This window comes from Papilio polytes, unplaced genomic scaffold (assembly GCF_000836215.1).
Source record: "Papilio polytes unplaced genomic scaffold, Ppol_1.0 DF824047.1, whole genome shotgun sequence".
Taxonomy (NCBI): domain Eukaryota; kingdom Metazoa; phylum Arthropoda; class Insecta; order Lepidoptera; family Papilionidae; genus Papilio; species Papilio polytes.
This window is the reverse complement of record NW_013525157.1, coordinates 1,617,499-1,639,908: the sequence shown is the minus strand read 5'-3', so window position 1 is coordinate 1,639,908 and position 22,410 is coordinate 1,617,499. Positions and strand designations below refer to the sequence as shown.

At 34.6% G+C, this 22,410-nt stretch overlaps 1 protein-coding gene across 1 annotated transcript in view; it reads left to right on the top strand.

Annotated features, from left to right (window-relative positions):
- The first annotated feature begins 2,587 nt into the window (after positions 1-2,587).
- Positions 2,588-22,410, top strand: part of LOC106100501 (lachesin-like) — a 61,028-nt gene continuing 41,205 nt past the window's right edge. The window contains exon 1 of the mRNA XM_013279366.1: positions 2,588-2,978. Within this exon, the coding sequence (XP_013134820.1) occupies positions 2,828-2,978 (151 nt within the window). The 5' untranslated portion in view covers positions 2,588-2,827. The remainder of the gene's footprint in view (positions 2,979-22,410) is intronic.

Here is a 22,410-nt window from a genome sequence, read left to right as displayed (position 1 = left end):
CCATAGGTTACATTGATATGTTTCTAGTACAAATATAGTTTAGGACGTGCTCAGTGATTTATATCTCACTTCTTAAGTAGTCTGGTTTCCGCTGTGAAGATTTTGATTAAATCAAATAATACACTGTAGCCTAAGAGCCTACCAACATAAGAAAGAATGTGGGTATACATGAGAAGTTTATTGGGGATCAAACGTGCTGAAAAACTAGAAGGCCTATCTGCCGGGGATATCTCGAAAAGGAGTTTGAAAGAAACTGTTGGTTTATGTTTATGTTTTTGAGAAACATACAGAATGCAATGACTGAGTCATCACGAGAAATACAACAAAACTACTGCGCGTAGGTTTATTTCACTTAAAAGTAAAATTATTAGTAAATATTAAATTAATGAAAAATATGTAAAATATAATAATTTTATGTGAGTAAAATAAAGTACATGGCATATAAATGTCTTTGTTTTATTATCCAAAAATATAACAGTTAGGTAACAATTCTTTTATTTACTACTTGTGAAAAAAGCCAAGTTAAATGTACGTATTTTAATAAGAAAAAGTTCAAAAATAAAATACCGAACCGTATTAGATTATAGTATTCTTTGAATTTATATTGAAAATTCAGTTTTAAATTAGATTTACCTTCGTCGTACGCTGCTACAGAAAATTAGATTAGTTCTGATGCAAATTGCATACGTTCCTCTGTAAAGAAAAAGTTGTCCATTTCTCAGTAAGGATTCTTTACATCAGATTGGATTTGTCGTAGGTATTGGATGTATCGAATATTAAAAAAACTAATACACTTATATTCTACCTACTGATTTTTTCATTAAAAAACGCTCAATTAAGAAGGCAATGACCTCTTCATGTCGATGATTCTAACTATTCAGAGTTATTTACTAAATTAATATATTGTGTTGGAGGAGAAAAACATTTAATCCGTGAAACTAAACGACTGGCCTGTAAAAACAACCGTTGAAAACATGTGTAGCAAGTACAAGCACTGTGTATGACTATAATGGAGACATAGCTTCTTTATCTCTATTAGGTTATGCTGTTAATATAAAATCGTATGAAGTATTGCTTAGATACTGCAGTATGGTAACGCTTTGATGACTCTCGCGATGTGAACTTCAATGTGCTTGCGATAAAATTATAAAACCGCCAACATTAATATGAACTCCCTCAGTATACCTATAATGATTGCCTTGGCATAGAATGCAAGATTGATCTTGTAGTAATAAACAGATCACCAGATGCTATTATGAAGCATAGTTCCTTATTTTATAAAAACTAGCTTTCGCCCTCTATTCCGTTCGCTTGGAATTATATAAAAACAAAAGTGAGTAACCTATGCGTTCTTGCATACTATCCTCTACATCTATGCCAAGTTTTATAGAAATCCGTTTCGAGGATTAGACTACATACTCTAATGAACATCGATCAAACCATCTATCTAAACTTTTGCATTGATAGTATTAGGATGATTAGATATGTTTCAATTCAACATGTCGTTAACTTAGTGTAATTAAAGCCGTCAGAAATTGTTACACATCTACGGATATGTAAATGTGAAGAAATGTTTAACATTTAAAAGGTTCGCGATGTTAACTGAAGACAAAGGTAGCAGCCGATTGAATTAATGAAAATGTTAATTTTAGCTTTAAATATAAAGCAAATAAATAATATAAAGCAGTAAATAATAAAGCTCAGATGATCTTACTAAACACTTGGTCATTGCCTCGACCATCTTTTGTCTCTTACTCGTAAAACTGTTACTTTTTCAAATCCAATATTGTGCTATGGAATTAGATCTGGGCAAAGGAAAATTATCAAAAAATTAAGTTTAAGCGTTTAAAAAAATCGCAATGATGATAACATACGTAAAGTTTCTTGTTAGGCATTGTGGTTTCCATTATCGACATAATTTTTTTGTCTTCGTCGGCGTTGATATTTAGTTTGTGTGTTCGGCGTTCACTTTTTCTTAATATGTGATTGTGATCGTAAGAAAATAACCTTAGACATAGATATATGCATTTCTATGCCTGTAGTCGATTGTACAATTTTTCCATAGTTAGTATAGATTATTGTACTACTTAAGTTTTTACTTTTCGTTCGTAGCATAAAGGTGACTATTAAAAAACTAGAGTTACAAGCTCTTTAATCTGTTTTCAAAGGTAAAGTATTGCCATAAATAAGCAGCTATGGTAGAGTGGTAAGGCAATTTAACTTATCTCCTCACCTATCAAGCGATTCGTTTCTTTTAAATTTTAGTAATCATTACGTAAATGGAGCACGGAGAAAAGGATCAGTAAAGGATAAGATGGCCATGAAAGGCAGTTTCGAGCTTATCTTAATCGTTTAGCCTTTTAGGTGTATTTATGTGGCCAGTAATAAGTTATCAGTAGCCTAATTACGGCCGCGAAACCACCTGTCCGCTATCATTGCTGTACATAGGCCTTCGCATATACTTCCGTACGTCTTATACGCGGGCCCTCCCCCGCGCCGCGATTGGTCGGGGTTGGGGGTGCGCGCGCAGCGGCCCACCCGCGGCCGGCGCGGCACAGCGCGAGTTCTCAGGAGCCGGTCGCCGCAATGTGCGGCGCGGACAGTGCCGCCGCGATCGCGACCGCGCCGTATCCACGCCGACACTCGACGTCGACATCCCGACGCGAACACTACCACGCAGTGACAACTCTTCACGCGATCGACTCGAAACGAACTTTTAATTTTCAAAGTTTCAAAAAGTTATGTTGGACTTTACGATTAATTTAGTTTAAATTGTTTATTTATTAGTGACCGATACCTGAACTGAAATTTGATTTGGTGATGTGCGATGGGTGAGGGGAGCAGTATGTCAGTTTGGGTGGCACGCTGCGCGTGGGCCTGCGCACTGTTGGCCGCCGTCGTCGCCGGCGCCGCCGCGGACGCGCACGCGGACGTCGACACATCCACCGGCCTTGGTGATAATACACTCACTAATTCAGGTAAATGTTTACTTTTAGTGATTAGTTATAACACTAAATCGGTTAAAAACAATATTTAAAATTGCTTTTTGTTGAAGTAGATAATTGCAGAGAAAATCATCATATTTCCATCGACTTTTAGGACATTCTAATCTATGATTCTGTTTAATATGAAACTTCGGTCTCCTATATTCAACAGCGGTACACTACACGAAAGTAAATATCGTCATTTCTCTAAATTGTTATTAGAAACAAGACTTCTCATGAAGTTATCACTGTCCAGAGATAATCGGGTTAGATTAGTGAATGTGACTCGACGTTTTGATCACGCACCAAATCATATAGTATCTGTTCGTACATCGAAATAAGTTTAAATTAAATTCCAGATGACTTTACGGACAAATACTGAAACGACAATAAAATAATTAGACTCCAGATCCCATTAAAATTTTGACATCTGACATTGTAAGCGGCATTTAAGAAAAAGTTTTTGATACTCGTTTTTAGTATTCGGCAGCAACAACTCTACTATAAGAAGTCGGAATGTGATTTTAAGTTTATGACTTTAGTATCTGTTATTTAAAAAGCTTTTTTTAAACGCTTAGAATACAATACAGTAGCTATGGCTAAAAATAAAGGACACAAACGTGTATTTTTCTGGAAATGTTTTACAATATTGCCATTGACGTTGATGTATTCTTTCGGCGATTAAAGGAGATCAAAGTTGCAAGTCGTTTTAAACACTTTTATTGTTTGTTTTTTATCTTTGGCAATTATTTATTGACACGGAAGTTACAAAATAGGAGCTTACATTTTTTAGGAAATTGATATAGAAGGAGGAAGCAATTTTGTGATATAATTGAAACTGGGACTAAAAAAATATTTAGCTATGATTACGAACAACTTTTAAGTAGTAAGGATTATTAAGCTTAAGATAAAATATAGATTGATGAGTATTAAGGTTGTAGACGGTTAACGTTGTTGTCTTTTAAATCCTGCTCGTGTTGTTTCTTATCCATAAATCGCGTTGTTCGAAGCGACGCGCGGCGCCGGCGGTGAGCGCCCGCTCTAGATTTACGATGGCTTTTTAAATTTAAACCGTACCAATGCTTTATTGTCTTATATCTCCTGTTTAATCTTTGTTTAGCTTTGTATGCAATATTCAGTTTAGAAAATATGTTTTTTTTTTAAGTGAAAAATTCAATCCAATTCTACAAATTACGTCTTATGTGGTTATTTTTATAACATTTAATTCCCTTAAAAATAGAAAAAAAATTGTTCATTTATATAAATGAATATTATTCACTACTTTGCCATTAAGGTGCTTTTATATATTTTTTTATACCACTAAAGTATTTAGAGAATTATGTCAATTATTCGATCCTGGTGTTTATTATAATAAAGTTTGTCAAAATAAGATACATTAGTTTGATAAATGACACATATCAAGTATCGAATTACATTTTGTATGAAGGTAAATGCCGTACTTAATAGACAGATATCGTATTTTATACAACCCATCCCTACTAAATTGACAAATGAATTGTCAAACTAATCTAACTTATTCAGGCAAACTATAATGAGTAATTTTTATTAGTTTTAATTATTTGCACAAAAACATGTTTGGTTTAACTGTTCCTCGCTTATAGACTCACATACTCGAGCGATGTCATAATTGTGACCAAGAATCATAATAGAATGTTGTTTGCTATCTTTAAGGAATTTTGAAGAAAACGTTATGATTATAAAATAAAAGTGAGAGTGGGCGGCGACAAAACAGACCGACACCTACCGACTTTATGTACGAAACGAAATTAGAAGCAAACCATAGACGCTCTCGGTGTTCGCAGCCATCAAGTATTTTTATAGTTCCATGTCCTTAGCTTGCATATTATAGTTGAACTAGCTGTTCCTGTGCGACTTCATCCGCATGGAATTACGAAAATTTTATTTCATTGTTTACATTTGTCAAATTAGCAATTACAAATGTCAAAATGACATGACATGATGACAACCTTGCTTCCTGGATGTTGGCAGCAACTTATGGTCTCTTTCTCACATTAGGGTTTGTATCCAAAATATTTACCCCCTAAGTTTAATGGCGTCAAAATATATTGCCTAAAGCGTGACGAAAGTGTAGGGCTTCTAATTAAAAAAAAAATATTCAAAAATTTGCTGTAATTGCTGACATCTTAGGCAATAAAGAAGTGTGTGTTTACGCTTTATTATAATAGTATAGATTACAACGTACTAAAATACTCTATGAGTACTATTGCGAATCAAATAAAAGTTTTGTCAATCGAATAGTTTAGTCAGTGATGTTTATGTTGAGAATATGATTCAGGAGATGGTGATATGAGGATAGGTTTCATAATATTATTCTTAGTTACAAAAAATTGGTAATTTTTTTTACGTCTATTTTTCGTTTTTTTCGATTGTTGTACCATTTTATGTGTGCTAGTAACAAATAAACATTTGTGATTATTCATGACATTACTTGTATCGATTTTGTAAAAATACCGTGATTTTTAACCCGTTAGAACAATTCTTGTTAAAGATGGTTTGGACGTAACATTATTAAAGAAATTGAGCAAAAGCACAAGAGTGAATAAATATTCTATCTAACGTTGTATTCCAAAGTCCGAATGTAATCAAATGAGAGTCTGAAATATTTCATGCAAGTTATGTACTAATACAAATTCCAATAATTCACAAACAAACCAATACAATGTTACAGAGAAATCGATGGATCGGAATGCGCTTATCAAGTGACAATGCGCATAGAATGATATAAAATTAACGAGTTATGAAACGCTGCAATAGTAAGGATTATATTAGACAGACGGACAGAGCGATGCCAGTAATTTGGTCAGTCATAAATTACACGTTTAACTGAATTACGCGCGTTGAAAGCATTCCGCCACTGCCAAATGCGAACCATTTTCATTCCCCTGCAACTCTCGCGCGGCCACTGATATGTAGGCATTCGGCGCACTTCGCAAATGAGCTTTGAATCAATGAAATTTAATTACAGAGCCGTTTGCCATGAAAATGTCATTGGATGGTTGCGTTTACAGTCTAAGCATAATGTGCAATCTTCTTTGCATACACACAGATTCTGTACAAACATTCTGAATGAACTACTTTATTTTGAGGAATGAAGATAAAACAAATTTGAGCGATCTGTGTAATTATTAATTAACTGCATTACACAAATGTTGTTACATGTTCTTGTATGATGATCTACTGCAGAAAAACTGGCAAATATTATGTCAACAAATGTTATAAGAAAGGCATAAAACACAAATATGGCTAATTCTTAATTTCATCAAACATCTTACAGTAACATTGGATTTGTAAGTATGATCACAATATGTTTTTCTTTTTCTATTAACATAATATAACGGATATTTATATTACAAAATTGTAACTATCTTAGGCGCCCCTCTAACATTACTATTGAGGCATATCGATGTGTAACGTAGCGCCGTATTGAAATATCAACGACAGTTATGAGCATAGAACTCGCAGCGCAAATTGTTAATGGCGCGCTGCAATTATTCAATAGTTAGCTTTCCACGAAACTTCTTCGGATGAACTAACCAGCGATAACGTCGTAACGAATTAATCAAAATTTCATCCTTACTCTAATATGAGTCTTGATTAGTGAGTGGGAACAATGGAGTCTGAGGCGCGGTGGATTCAAAGTTTCTAAAGTTGAATCGCTACGTGCCTACGACTGTGGAGCTCCTTTGTTACAAAACCAAGTAATGAAAGCGCCGGCTGATAATAATTTACGAATAGCAGAAGTGTCGTTCTACAATGGTGGAAATAGAGGTCCGAGAAGCATTCCATTGGGCGAGCGGCGAGCGGCGAGCGGCGGGCGGGCGCAGAGCGTCAACTGACAGCCGCCTCGACACAAACTAAAATAATTATCATCATTGTCTCTGGCCACGGCGGCCGCTTTAATTGTTCATTTACATTTACAACGATGATACCAGTTTGGAACTATTTCGTTCATTTCACTCGGGTGCTCCGTTACCGTGTTATTGTTCAAGCTTAATGGTCCGAAAAATGGAAATAAATTGGTATTACTCTGATTTTGTGGCAGTATATCAGGCGCGGGTGGTAGTTATTCTGCAGGCTATGGAAATATTTGAGAGACATTATATTATGTTCACATTTATATTAAAGCAAATTATTTTTCGAAACTTACATAATTTATTATGCTTCTTTGGTTAGATTATACCGCTTGTGCTTATACCAAAACTTTTGCTTATATCGTGAAGGAATACAAACGGTGAACTATTTAGATATAACAGTTTTAATGTTTTAAATAAATTAAAACAAAACAAGATTTAAGTTCACAAAAATAAAAACTTCTGTTCAGCTAGTTACTTAAAAGTTTATAGCGTTATTTCGTTATTATTGTTGACTTTTATACACTAATTACTGTTGTAAAATTATCTTATGCCAAATGAAGATGTCTCACATTATTTGTTAATAGTTTTAATTAGCCTTTGTCTATTCTATTTAGTATAAAAAAATTTTATTGAACTTACAAAAATAAAAGAGAAAGACAAAGATAAGAGAAGCAAATTTTAACACTATCTTAAAGTAAGTAGTAAAATTGAATGTAATAGCCGGATAGGTACCCACTTTTGTCCCGGATGCCTTCACGTATTGTAACGCGCCGTAGGGGCGCGATGGTATTACAAAATGAAATTACAAGAGACGCTCGTGGAGTCCTCGCGCGGCATTAATTTGTATCAAGGAATTTGTAGAGATTTAGCTTGAGCCGGGACCGAGTGTTCATCGCAGCCGGCGAGCGTTAACACTTATTAAGGGGGTGCATCCCTGCGACAGATGTAGGGGAGGACCCGCCATTTGCGTAATGTCAGGAATGGTTACACTCGATTTAATAAAACTCCGACAACATTTTATTCTGAAGAATTTAAGAGTCAATTCATTTTAAACGCCACAGTGGCATTGTGAGGAAGAAAAAACCGTGAGCCGAAACGTGCCTGGAATACATCGCTCGGGCTTGGATTTCTTATCGATGGCAATTGAGATGAGTAGGTACTTATGGCTCCTCGAGTGGCTCGCCTTCGTTTAATTTGTTGTTTCAACGCGGAATTTTTATTAACGTCTCCCCTCGCTTTGCATTACGAGACGCGCCGTGGCTGCTCGCGCCGCAGCGCCGCTCAGTTGAGGTGACACCTCCTCACTTCTGGCTTCTACTTATTCAATGACCGGCCCTTCTAACCTTGGTAAAAGATAATTGCCAGAGATGTATATCAAATGTGATATGAAACAATTTTAAACAAAAATTGTCATCATAAACATCTGGGCGTTATTTGAAAGAAGATAGGAAAAATGAAACATGCAAGATACATGTACAAATAAGCTTTAAGGAGATGTAATAGGTATTACTGCAACTGCAAGCCAAGCCAATTAGGATCCTGAGTGAATTCATAAACATACACAATATTAGGAGTAGTACTGTAAGTATCCATTTCAGTTTGCATTCCGCGGCCACCGCGATAAATAATTGAGGTTAAAGCGGTCGTGTCTTAATTACAGCGTTTGACATATTATCAATAATAATTAGCATTGAATTTCCAATTAAACATATGTGTATGTTATCATTACATGTAGTTGTTAGCCAAAATGATTAGCAATATAAAATCTGTTCAGCTTGTAAAATGTTGATTTATAGTTTTTCTCAGACATGTTATTCTTATTTAGATTTATAGAAATGGTGTTTACAAATAGGTTTGTGTAGTTTATCTTTTTGCTGACTTTGCTTTTAAGAATATTCTAAGAACATCAAAAGACAAACGCTAACAGCACTCTATCTGCGAAAGCGCTGCCTCGTAAAATCGGTAAGCCCATCAAAGCCCGGAATCCTTTTTGACGAATGTAACGATTTATTGAGTTAGATACACATTTTACTTGGAAATATAATCACATTATGTCCAAGGGCTGGTATTAACTTTGTGACGGGGCTCAGAAATTAATAGCAACACAGAGAGCGAGTGTCGATCGAGAACGCGAGGGGACCACTCAGCAGATGCTTATCTACACACTGTTACTAAGTTTGCGTCTTTCACATTGATGTATGCTGGATTTTGTTACGTCGACTTTGCAACAATTCTTTCTTTCCCCATGTCATTGTTTACTTTGTCACCGCTGTACCGCTACGAGTATTGGTTTATATAAAACTATACAGTCAACTAAGCTGATTAACTAATTTATATTAACAAAACATAATTTAAGATAATACAAAATAAATGACAATAGTATTTTTGTAAGTTAGCCGAAAGTTATCCATCAATAAATGGATGGATGGTTGGATGCTAGAGTTTGTAGCCTAAACTACTGAATGGATAACGAATTTTGGCATAGATGTAGAGGATACTCTGGAAGAACACATAGTCTACTTGTTTTTATTTTTTTAAAACAACGCAGACGGAGTCGCGGGCTAAAGCTAGTGTAAAATAATGTAACAAGCAGTTAAGAATTGTCCAATCAAATTACATTGCAATGTGTGATGTTTTAAAAATAAACATACTGTGCATATCCACTCTCACTTGCATAAACGTACGAGTAATAACAATTTTATACTTTATTCTAAATAGGAGTATGTAAAAATAAATTAAAAGCTATTGATCTTGAATGGAAAGTACCAAACTTAAAAAATATCATTACGAGCATGAGTAACATGGGCGAGAGCGCACCCCAGTGCTTGCAAATTAAAAGGCGCGGCTGTCTCAGGGGACTCCTATTATGCATTGGTAAAGATTTGCGGAGGGTTCCGTCCTCTCTCCGGTCGACAAGCTACAATCGATCATTAATTACATTACGCGTGTAATATTTACGCGCCACATGTGCCGTATGACCAAACTGTACGCTATTGTTACACAAATCAGACCAAAAATATGGAATCGTGTTAGGAATCATTATGGAAAATAAATGGTTTTGTTGTTAAAACCATAGAGTTGGAAAGCAAGGTTTTATAAGTGCTGTTTAATTTTTATGATCTATATTTAATTTTTTATTAGTAAAGAAATACAAAGATACATCTTGTTTTTAATTATTTTTGATATTTTTGTAACATGTTTTTAGTCAAATTTGTTTTCGAATAAAGAAGTACTTTAGCGGGATATTAAAAATAAATTAAAAAAAGAACTTTAATATGTTATCGTCTTACTAGTTTAACATAATAATAAATCTTTATTTCGGGAAAATCTCATATTACAATTACATAATATGTTTGGTATAAAAATATTCTCTAAAATAAGTTGCACTTATAAAAATAGAAGCGTGCTAGTTGCCCGGGGCAATGCCAGCGGCCATTCACTAAATTAACAAACTATAGAAGCAAATGAAAATTGGAGAGGGCCAATTTATATTGTGCAACCTGCTGTTTACGGATCCTCACTACAAACCTTGCAACAATTTTTGAACGTAAACCAAAATCATTAGCTTACGAGTATGAAGTAATTTATTCTGAATAACTCATTAGAGATGATATTTACGTATCTACTCGTACATTCATACTTACCTATCTTGACGCTTATGTACAACAGTGCGTTATTTTATCTTCCCTTGTATAATCACGTATACAAGTTATCACTTTCAATTCTTGCACAATATGAAGCATTACTTCTATTAAATACAAATAATCTCAGCTTGACGCATGGGCGTGACCACAACTCTGTTTAGAAATACTGGGGTCTGCTATATGATGATTAGCTTTGCCGAATGATGATTTATGAACGGATCAGACCAGTCCCATGGCCAATTCCAAGGGGTGTTTGCCTTAATCTGCATTATAATAACAATGATATCATTTAAACCAAACAAGAAAACGGATTTGTGGTAATAAATTATAGAATTTATAGATTTATTCACACTGCTTCCGCTATTTATTGCTGATAAGTGCAGGGGGAGATGGCTTCGGAACGGGGGTGGCGCAGAGAAGCTGTTGTTACTTCTTTCATTACGATTGGGGTAAACGGCCATTTGTGTTCACTACCCTAGTGATTAGTTAACTGATGTATAGAGAGAAATGTTCACATTAAAAAACAAGAAAATAATCATGTTTTAAATAAATGATAAAAGTACCAAAAATCTAATTACATTTTATATTATCTCCTTAATTGTTTTCCATGGCTCACCTCCAGGAAAGAAATGTGTAATTTCTAACTCGAGGCAAAGAATAACAAAGACTCGATTCAAATTGCTTTAATAATAAGTTTATTTTTGTGAATCGCAATGTCGGAGGGAATCCTTGGAATCCACTTTAAAGCGTTTCATGTAGACGGTCTCTCAACGTGGCTAGGAGATGCTAAATAAACATGAAAAAATACAGCAAATTCTTAAATATTTATTTGATAAAGATTTTTAACATTAACTAAACGAAAAATTAACGAAATGTTTGATGACGACCTATGGTAAAGTTTCACGTCTTAATAGAAAGATGAGCCAAGTACCTTCTACTTTTATTTGATTTCAAAGTTAAACATCGTGTAAAAACATTAATTATATAAATTAGTGTTATAATTAATGTTGTAACATCTGGTATCTGTTTACATAACCCGTGTGCATCAACACGCTATCTGCGATACACCGGCTCACACAAGCCAGTTAGAAAGTATGTAAGTACGAGTACGTTTGTATAGATACTGTTCGACTGCATAGCTCGGTAATATAACACGTCCCGCTTGTGATCACTGATTCAAAAGAAAGCCAAGTAAAAAGTTTTCCGCCGAAGATACGAAATCATAGAGCGATTTCTTTTACGACTTCGGTTTCAACTTCATAGCGATGAATTATGCAGAAAGGAGAGAGATTTCCTACGATAAAAGTCGTAACACCCAAGAGTACCCTAAAAGGAACTCTTACAATATCGCACGAAAGAAATGTAACCATTTCTTTCACATATATTTTACAACTTTAGCATATTTTAGAGGCGTTTACGTTTATTGCAACGTATAAATATAACCTTTCAACTTTGACGTTCACGTGTCTTACCCAACAAATAACTTCATGAAAAATACAAAAATCATTGCACAGCATGCTTTTGCTCATGTAGTTAGTAACCAAAAATCTTCATACGTAAGCTAGGTCTACGAAAAAATTGTAATTTTCCAACCTGTATACAAGAATTTAAATCAAATCATAAAAACAAATTAGTAAGTGAAGTAACCGCGACAAGGCTTGGTTGTAGTGTATAGCCGTCGTGTGTAGCGTCTACGAGACTGTACATTACAGGTTCTCGCCGAGCGGAAGCGGCTGTAGGCCGCCGTTTCTAGACGTAGCGACGTTGAAACGTAGCGGTGGCGTAGCGCGCGCGCTGGTGTGCGCGGGGTGTGCACAGCGCGTCCTGAATACCTAATTGACTAATATTAGTTGCTGTGAGGGGAACTTCCTTAAGGTGAGCGCAAAACTTAAGACAAAGAACACGTACAAGCCTTGTAAGGGCCAATGTCTCGGCTTTATATGAGAACTTGTTCGACTATTTTAGTGCAATGCATTTAACTTTTTTAATACTTTAACGTAATTTTAAATAACGTTGTGGCAAAAGTAATAGCACAGTATTAAGTTATTACCGTCCTATTGCTCATAAGTTACTTTTTAATATATTACCTAAAAATAGTAGAAAACCTCTAAAAATATGGAATTATCTCATACACTCGGTTATTGATTATATTTGTTATGTAGCAAGCTCCACGAGACGTTTATAGCTTTTTGTGAATGAATGACTAGTTGCATTACGAGACCACTAGTAAGCGCATTGGAGGTCGGAAAGCCGCTGCGAGATCACAATGAAATATATTCCATTAGTGTAAATTGGTAGCAGCGGCGAGTGGCCGAGTGGAGTCGCGTCGCGCCGGCTCGCTGCGCCTGCAGCTATCAATACAAAAAGTTACCACAACCAACTGTTGTTACAATTAGGTTATACAATAAAATCAAGTTCGTTCGAAGACAGATTTTCTTTCAAAAAGTAAATAATTCAACTCGACATTACGCTGTAAAAGGTGGCGCATCCTCTGAATACAGTTTCGGCTTACTTTGTTATGCTAATCTTCATAATTCTTCAGGCGGAGGAAGTTTTGTACAACTTGGTTTTTTGGGAATAACTTGTAATTTTGTTATAATTTGTTGAGAATCCTATCTTACATAAAGCGTCGGATGCGTGTGCAACTGAAAATGTTTTATTAAATTGTAGCTACAGTTCAATTTTCCACAATTTTCAACTGGTCATCTGGAGTCTTTAAAATTTTTAATTAACATTACCAAGTTTCACGGACAAAGTGTTTATTTAAGTTTTGAACGGCGTATCTAAAGAAACCGAGCACGATAATTATCAAATCGACATTGTTCTTAAACTCGTCTGACAGTTTTGTGAACCTCTGCCTTGTTCAAATTAACGAAGAAAACTTAACGATCAAGTCCGTCTACCTGAAAACACAAAGTAAACTCCGTGCCTTCGTAACTTATCCATTAACTTAAGTAGAATCTGTAGACAGCACGGAAGAGAATAGTGGCTCTTCATTTTATCTGTGCTCTACGTAATAGTTTTAGCAGTAAGTTTGTATTAAATCAATAAGAGAACGGTTAACGAATGTTCTAATTTCATCATTTTTGTTACAAACAAAATTGGTACTTTTTACTTAGGCGTATGTAATTTATCAAGAACTTTGAATGAAAGGAATGTGGCTGTGCGACAGCAGCGCGAATAACGACGAGTCACCCTTCCACATAGAGCGAGTGTAACAAACGGCTCGATCATGCGGAACATGTTTTCGAATATTCATGCGTCTACATGTTAACAGTCACCGCAATTTTCCCGACTTTATGTCAATAAAAGAAACGTTGCTCGCATTTTTAATGCAAAAAATCACAAAGTTATCTTAATGAATTTTTCATTGATTGTGGGACCCCACGTCGCACTCTTTGACTTCGGAACTGAAAATGTAAAATTATTTCTTAAATTTTTACTTCCCTTAAAATCCGCGCAACGTTGTAGTCGACGACCGCTTTATTATTTATGACGAGGAACACGAAACTCATCTCGAGTTATAAACTTCTTGGAATTTCTCCTGAAGTAATACAGAGCTATTATTATGATGTCCCCACAAAAAATATTCGCGGAGCGGCGCTAGGGGGCGCGAGATACGCGGGGCGAGCGAGCGGGCACAGTCGGGCAGCGCAGCTTATGATGAACTGACGTCTCGACAGGACTTAAGACCTTACCCGTCGTTTGCATTAAACGGAGTGACTAATAATGTCCAGTTACGTATCGTAGCAAGCTCATGAATTGTTGCACGAAAAAAAATTGATTATAATTTTTTTTATTTAGTAAACGTATGAGATTAAGGGCCACATCAACATCTTAATATAGGATGCTTATAATTTTGTAGTTAAAATAGTAGGTCTTATCGTTCCTTTAATTTTTGTATATTGAAATAGTCTTAAAATACATTACTTACTAAAACAATTTCGTGATACACCTTTAGCAACAATAAGTAACTCTCGCTTTGAAGCACACTTGGAACAACTTGTAGAGTTTCAGTTCAAGAATTACAAAGATTATTACAAAGTCGAAGAAGGAAGAAAAGGAATTTTACCGACCCTCGCGGGATAACTTTTTGAAGTCAAGATATAATTGTTTAGGTTTATTCTTTACTGGACAATGTCGCTATTATTATTTTATTAAAAAAGTACATTTTTATAAGGGTTTTGTCCCAAGACGTGGAACAAATTAAAAAAAAACACTCCTAAAAACGATGTTATTCATATGAAGCACGTATATTTTAGATTTAATAAAGCGTGACAGAATTAACGTTACAACTTTTTCTATTCCTTGTCTTGTCAAAGAAAAAGGAAAAACAAAATATTATAAAAAAAATACATAAATGAGAGTCATACATCACAAAATTGTTTTCTATACCTTTTTTCCTGTTATTGAAATCGTTTATCTCGTTAGGGCGACGACATAAATCGTATACCTACTACACGTATAGCCTTAAACGGGCTACGACAATAAGAAAAGTTTTTCTGATGTTTTTCTTCCAAACCACTTAACAAGCTTGGCGCACGGAGACATGTTTGTGTCGTGCTTGCATTATGACACCGTGTTGCTGCGAGATTTAGAGGGGCGAAGTGCGAAGAGAGCAGACAGGGCGGCGCCGGCGACGCCAACTTTGTCATAAGCAACATTATAATGCTTTTGTATCTATCATACTACAGCCGTGTGCAGATAATGCATGTAGTTCTAAAGCTTTACAACAATGTCGTAAAATCTTGGGGTGATGCGCTTTCTGTTTAGGATGCAAATAAAATTACAGGACCACTGTGACAAAGTCAAGGATAGTAATGCAGTGACTTCTACAAAGAGAAAAAAAAAATACGTAAACTTATAATTTAAAATTTACAACCCCTTTTTAAAGAAAAAAGAGGGAAAATAAATGAATGTAATACCTTATTGGAAATATTTTAAAGTAATTTTTATTGTAAAGCTGAGATTTTAAGACGGGAAGTGTCGTACCGATGTTTACTCTTGCTACTTAATACTTTGCTGTACCTAAGTTATTCATGCAAGCTCCGCGGAGAAGCGTTGTTGATGTTACCTTAAATGTCATTAGTTAGAGCGCAGTCTAGTGCCGCTCGATGTGGGCCAACGTTACGTTACGTTAAAATTTTGGCAGCTTTAATAAACGAAAGTATACAGATTATAAATTTGCTTTTGATGCTTTTTTAACTGATGAAAGTAAAATTATGAACTATTTGAAAACATCCAGATTGATACTTGGCTTAGAAATTTAGCATTTAGATGAAGTAGCCAATTAAATTTAAAATGCATAGTAGTAATGAAACCGCCATTACATAATGATCACGAAAGACACGTTATGTGTAAAAAAGTTTCGTGCAATGGCGGATTTTTTCGATGAATTTGGTGCATTTAGACAGGTAATATTTGGATTTAATTATGAAGGTGAGCCTGTAACAGTAGGCTGTAATAGGTTAAGAATGAAATATGTAGCTAATTTTTATAAGATGAAAAAGTTTAATACCTTAATGTAAGAGAAGCGGAGTTAAGAAGCGCCCAGCGGGTGATGTCTCGGCGCGGCGCAATATACGTTAACGCGCCGGGACAAGACAAATGTGTTTTCTCTCGGCGGCTATTACAAGCGAGCCGCTAGCGCCCTCTCCCGAGCGCGCTCTACTGATTAAAATCAATAGCTTATTATTAAGTTTCCTAATATCATTACAACAAACATCAATCTAAGCTAATTTGAAGAATTCATATGATTAAAATCACCTGTGAAGAAACATTATCTAATTTTTTCACAAGATCATGTACGTTTAAATTGACAGATTTTATACAAGTTTGTGTATAATATTACGGTAATAAGTAAGAGTCTCAAAGAATAAAGTACCGCAGATGGCGTGTCTGGTTACATATCGGGCATAATTTCATTAGGCAGGATACCCGAGCAGTGATACGAAGAAATGCGAGTGAAGTCCGATATTATTACGTGGATGTAAGTAAAAGCCGGGGGCAGTAATATTCATGTCGTGTCTAGTTAGCAGTGCAAACGGCTCCTTCGTCGGCGTTCGCGCAAATTGAATTTGTATCAGACGTCAGTTTGCGCAGAAACGACCTTCGCTGTATTGTTCTGTCCATCTTACATTCATCGCATATCTATATTGTGACATAATTGGGTGTAAAAGTATTCTACACTTATCCTTTAAACAAGTCTAAAGTATTAATGTAGTATGTGAAAATATTGATAAACCAGATCCTATTTTTCAATGTTTTGATTATAATCTAACTAGCTGTCCCCGTGCGGCTTCATCCGCATGAAATTATGAAAATTTTATTTTGTTGTTTACATTTGCCAAATTATCAATAGCAAATGTCAAAATGACATGACATGACAAACCTTGACAATCTTGCTTCCTTGATGTCGGCAGTAACTTATGGTCTCTTTCCCACATTAGGGTTTTTATCCAAAATATTTACCCCCTAAGTTTAATAGCGGAAAATACATAGCCTAAAGCGTGACGTAAGTGTAGGGCTTTTTATTAAAAAAATAATTATTCAAAAATATGGTGTAAGTGCTGACATCTTAGGCAACAAAGTAGTGTGTGTTTACGTTTTATTGTAACAGTATAGATTAAGAAAGTAGAAAATGAAAAAAAAAATCTTTAACATATTGCGATTGGCAACGTCTCGGAAAAATAAATTTAAGACTTACCGTAGATTTAATTAATTACTTTTAGTTGCTTAGTTGTTTGGTTTTTTTTACCTAAATTATAATTGAGGAAAATTGAATTCCATTCTTAACTGTAGCTTTGGTACGACGACGTTACTATAAGCTTATGTGGGTATGCTAATAAAGGGATAGATCATAAACATATCGCATCACGCAGAATAGATTACTACAATTTAAAAGGTCCACAGTATCCTTACTATGTTCTTACCACACTCCTGTGTGAAAATGGTTAAGCAAACAATAAAAGACTAAACATTTACAAGCGTTTACATGAAATTTCACTTTTAAAAGTCAAGTTAGTAGGGGTATTACATTGTAGCATGAGTTGCGTTTTATCGAGTGTTAGCGAGATTAATGGCGGTTCGTCGCGCGCACGGCAATTACACGCGCGATGTGGCGCCATCATGGTTTTGTTGCGCTGCCGACCGAACATACTCGTACATATGTTAGGGAAATGACACGCCGAAAACTGTGCTCGCTATCATCGGCGCTTGTTTGCTTTTAGCTCTATCAAAGAGTTAAGGTATTTAGACATATTAAAAATTAATAAGCAATGCGACACACCATTTACAAATTTAGATATTTATGTATATTATACATCACCATACTTGTGGTACTAAGAATTTTTTTTGCTGATTTTGATCGCATGAATGATGATTTACTTAATTTTTTAGAACCAAAACGTTTGAATTGTATTCATGTTTTGCAAAGGGATATCACCGTTGGTACCCTATTACCTAACGTTTATTTAACTCCTCTATACTATATTAATGTATGAAACCGTAAAACATATTCATTAGGTATGCAAATTTATATAATTTCCGTCTAGTAGCCACGTGCTCATACATATGAAATACTTATTCATAAAATATTCAAAACGGTTTCATGCTTCTTAATTATGTGTTTGTACGTCGCCAAAAAGTTTTACATGTTATTTTAAATTTGGAATCTCTTTCATTTTAATTTATTAATAAATTCAAGCTGAATGCAAATTAGTGTCTGTTTCCTATGATTAGCTATCTCGCCATTGATCCCATCTCGGCTCGCGTGAATTTATATTACACACTCTATATAGGTTGTAACTTGCATGATAACTTTGTTAAGATATTAATATTTTCATTAATTACAAATCTCTATATTCAAAAAAGAAAACCTACGTTGTTTTTAGTCACTTACTTCCAATTTATCAATTTAGAAAACCCGCCAATTTTATATAAAAAATAGTTGTTTAAAATAGGCATTTTGAAAGCTCCACAATACAATTATTAAATGGTTTCATTTTCATTACATTACAATGTTACTTGGCCGCACGATATTGCTCGTAGTGTCGTAGCTTTCAACTCGTAGCTCGTAGCCGCGTAGCACGTGCCGGCCGTCAGCTGGGCGTTGCAATTACATGTCAAATGACGTACAACCAGTAATTTAGTTTGCGTGGAAATTTTGGAACCGTATACAGTTGTCATGTTACATACAATTGTGATTATCTCCATATTTTTATTTTTAAGTGTTTATCATTGTTGCACAATATATCAATCTATAAAATAACATGAATTTGTAGGGTGTGAAGGTAATAAAACTTGAAAACATTTTTACAATAAAATCTCTTTTGACAAATAGATTACTTAAGTTTGAACATGCGGTAGGAAAACTCTTGGAGGTATATCAGCCAAGAAGCCTATCTCGCCGAAACGTGACTGAATCGAAAAGAATTTGTCGAGCTAAAGCCTCAGCTTTTTCTCACATTCGATGGTCCAGATAGAGATAGCAGTCCCTACGTACGAATGACCCGACTAAATCCTTAACACTTAACTAGAGTGGCAACTCGCGGCTCTTTTTACTTTATCTCTTATGTTTGTTTTATCTCGACGCGCAGTAAATTCCCGAATAAAATGAGGTTTTTGTAGTTTTGTTAAAGGTTTGCAGCTTATTCTAAATCCGACTTTTGATATTTCATTAAACTACCAAAATACAGTTAAAACATATCATGTTTTTGAAAAGAACATTTTTTTAGTGGCAAATTCAAAAATACCTTCTCTTTACCAGTGAATTTAAATTGAAAATGATTCAGTGTTGGAATGAAATAATTTTTGTGTTAAATTTAAAAATGGAACGGTGATGCCAACCAACGATAAAATCAAAGAGAATAATGAAAACGAAGCTTCAGTCAGTGCGCGGCAATCGCCTTGCGCCGCACCTCGCCGCGCCACGCCGCGCTACCGGGCCAACCAGCTGCAGAGATGTTCCATGATTTAATTTGGGACTTAGGGATCTGCTCTATTGAATCTATTGAATCGTACAATCTTTTCACCTCGTCGTGTTCTAACAATATTCGCTTCACAGTTTCCACTCACGTAAATTATATTAATCAGTGTTTTACCAAGTTAACATAAATTGAGTTTTATCGAAATATCAGGTTAACAAATAATTAGCCTTAATGATAAAACTAAATAGCACCGTTTACTTTCTGTTTGATTAAATATATGAAACAAATATCGATGCACTGTTTTATTTCATGGCAAATAGGATTCGAAATAACAAAATAACCACAGGAAAGCGCCTAGACACTGAACAAACGTACAAAAACAAAATCACGCATGGTTGAGCGCGCTGCGAGCCGCCCCAAAAATGAATGGCTATTTTGCAATAATTGCGAGCCTCGCTCTGACAATGTACGGCTTTTATTGATACATTCCGGATTTAGAAACGGTATAAACGTCACCATGTTAGTTGATGAATTTAGTGAAATATAGACAAGTTATAAAGGACTTTATGCCAAATATACATGATTAACGAGTAATTTATTAATAACATTAATGAGAGCTCTTTTCAGTTTTTTTTTAAATTGATAGATTTTCTTATATTCCAATTAGATTAATAAAAAAACTAATAATAACTGCCTATTCGATGTAATGTTTGTTACTTTATTCTCTTATATAACGGCTAATGTTGGGCGAGTGGAAGTCGCGAAGCTATCGGCGGCCGGCGTAGCCCGTGCTGCGAATACCAAACAGGTCCGTTCGCCTCGCCTAATATTCTGCTGACTCACATACCTTTGGCTAATGTGCCCCTTTATCGTTTACCCGTCTATACTTTGTTGGCCAAAGTTTTTTAATTAACAAAGGTTATATTGAAAGTTACAGATAAATGTTATTAACTTATTACTAGTAAAACAAAACAATAATATCTGTCACTTTTTTGTTGTAAAGGATGCTCGTATTTGCGCGTTTACAAATTTCTAAATATGCTATGCTTTAATTTTAATTTTAATATCTATACATCTATACATAATAATACAGCGTATACGCACACTTCTTTGTTGCCTAAGATGTCAGCAATTACAGCATATTTTTGAATAATTCTTTTTTTATAAAAAGCCCTACACTTACGTCACGCTTTAGACTACATATTTTGACGCCATTAAACTTAGGGGGTAAATATTATGGATAAAAACCCTAATGTGGGAAAGAGACCGAAGTTGCTGCCAACATCAAGAAAGAAATATTGCCATAGTAAGGTAATTGGTATTTTGACATTTGCAATTGAGAATTTGACAAATGTAAACTATAAAATATTTTTTTTATAATTTCATGCGTATGAAGCCGCACGGGAGCAGCTACTTAAATGTAATCTAATTACTTAATTAATAATAGTTATGATGTTTCTACACCCTCAGAATTAGGTTACATCCTTAGATAAGGTTGTGTATACTGTGTGAATACAACAATAGTGTTTACGTCGTTACCAAACAGTTAATTTACTTCCCCTTCTAATTTGTAAACATAATAGAAACGGAGCGCACGATCGTGTTGATCGCTGTCATTTGAATTGCATTCAAGTATGATGTGATTTGAGATCGAATAGTGTGTTGTGATATTCAAATTATGTGATTATAGTCGAATGCGTCTGACAGTCCGTCTGTTTTAGGTGTGTTATACCTGCACATTCTCTCCGTGTATCCCCAGGGTAAAATGATTTTGTTAAATAAATAATATCTTTATCAAGTTAAATAATAAGAACACTATACTATCGTTAACGCATAATATTACTAAACCATATTATTCTTGTTATTATACTAATGACTAATATGGTAATTATAATGCGGGAGATCGTATTTCTTATTAGGTTGTGGTGGACATCTTATTATTTTATCACACTCGATATTATTATAAATGCGAATGTTTAGATGGATGAATGGATGGATAGATGTTAGGTATGTCCTTCTGAAGACATCTAATTCAACAGACCTCGAATAAATTTGGATAAACGTTTAACATAGTCTAGAAGGTTTTATAGTTCAATCTGTTTTACTTATTACCTTTATTGTTGTTGATTGGTTAAAAGTTTACACGAATAAGCAAAGTAGGTATGCTAAAGTTTTTCTTGAAAATTTTTGTGAATGTCTTATCAATCGAATTCCGCGAAGGAAGTGTAGACGGTGTAAAATATTCGCTTCCGTCCTTAACAAAGCGCTCAGCTACGGCCAAGTCTGCAGGATGCAGTGGATAAAAGGTAAAAAATGAACTGGCGGGGAATTGTAAACTGTTCATAAGTCTAACTCGCGTGAGTTTAAAAAAAATACAAATTTTACAATTGTTATAATTTTACGAATAGATTGAATAAAATTGTTCACAAAAATGTATTTAAATAAACAATATCAATTTAACGTAGCCTTTTTTTAAATATAAATAAACACAAAGCATTCACTTTTAGTTAAATTTAATAGTTCTGTTTGTGGACTTTACATATTTTCATGTTCTATGCGAATCGCGGTTTTATTGGTTAGTAATTATCATGTATTTAATTCAATTAAAATTGATTACACATGTGTTCATAACTAACAGCCTCAAAATACTGGAATATCACAATTATTTTAAACAACTATACTAATATTAAAAAAGAGGAAATATTCCTATTTTTGTATGTATTGAAATTCAAAAACTACTAGGACGATTTCAAAAATATTAACAAGCTGTTGCTCGCGACTTCGTCCGCGTGTAATTTTTAAATTCGGTCCAGTAGTTTTTGAGTTATTTCAATACGTACAAAAATACAAATATTTTCGGTTTACAATATTATTTATTTATTTATTTATTTATTCATTAAATACATGAAATAATTATTTCATTTTATCAAACATTCACAAGAACACCCACATGTTAAAT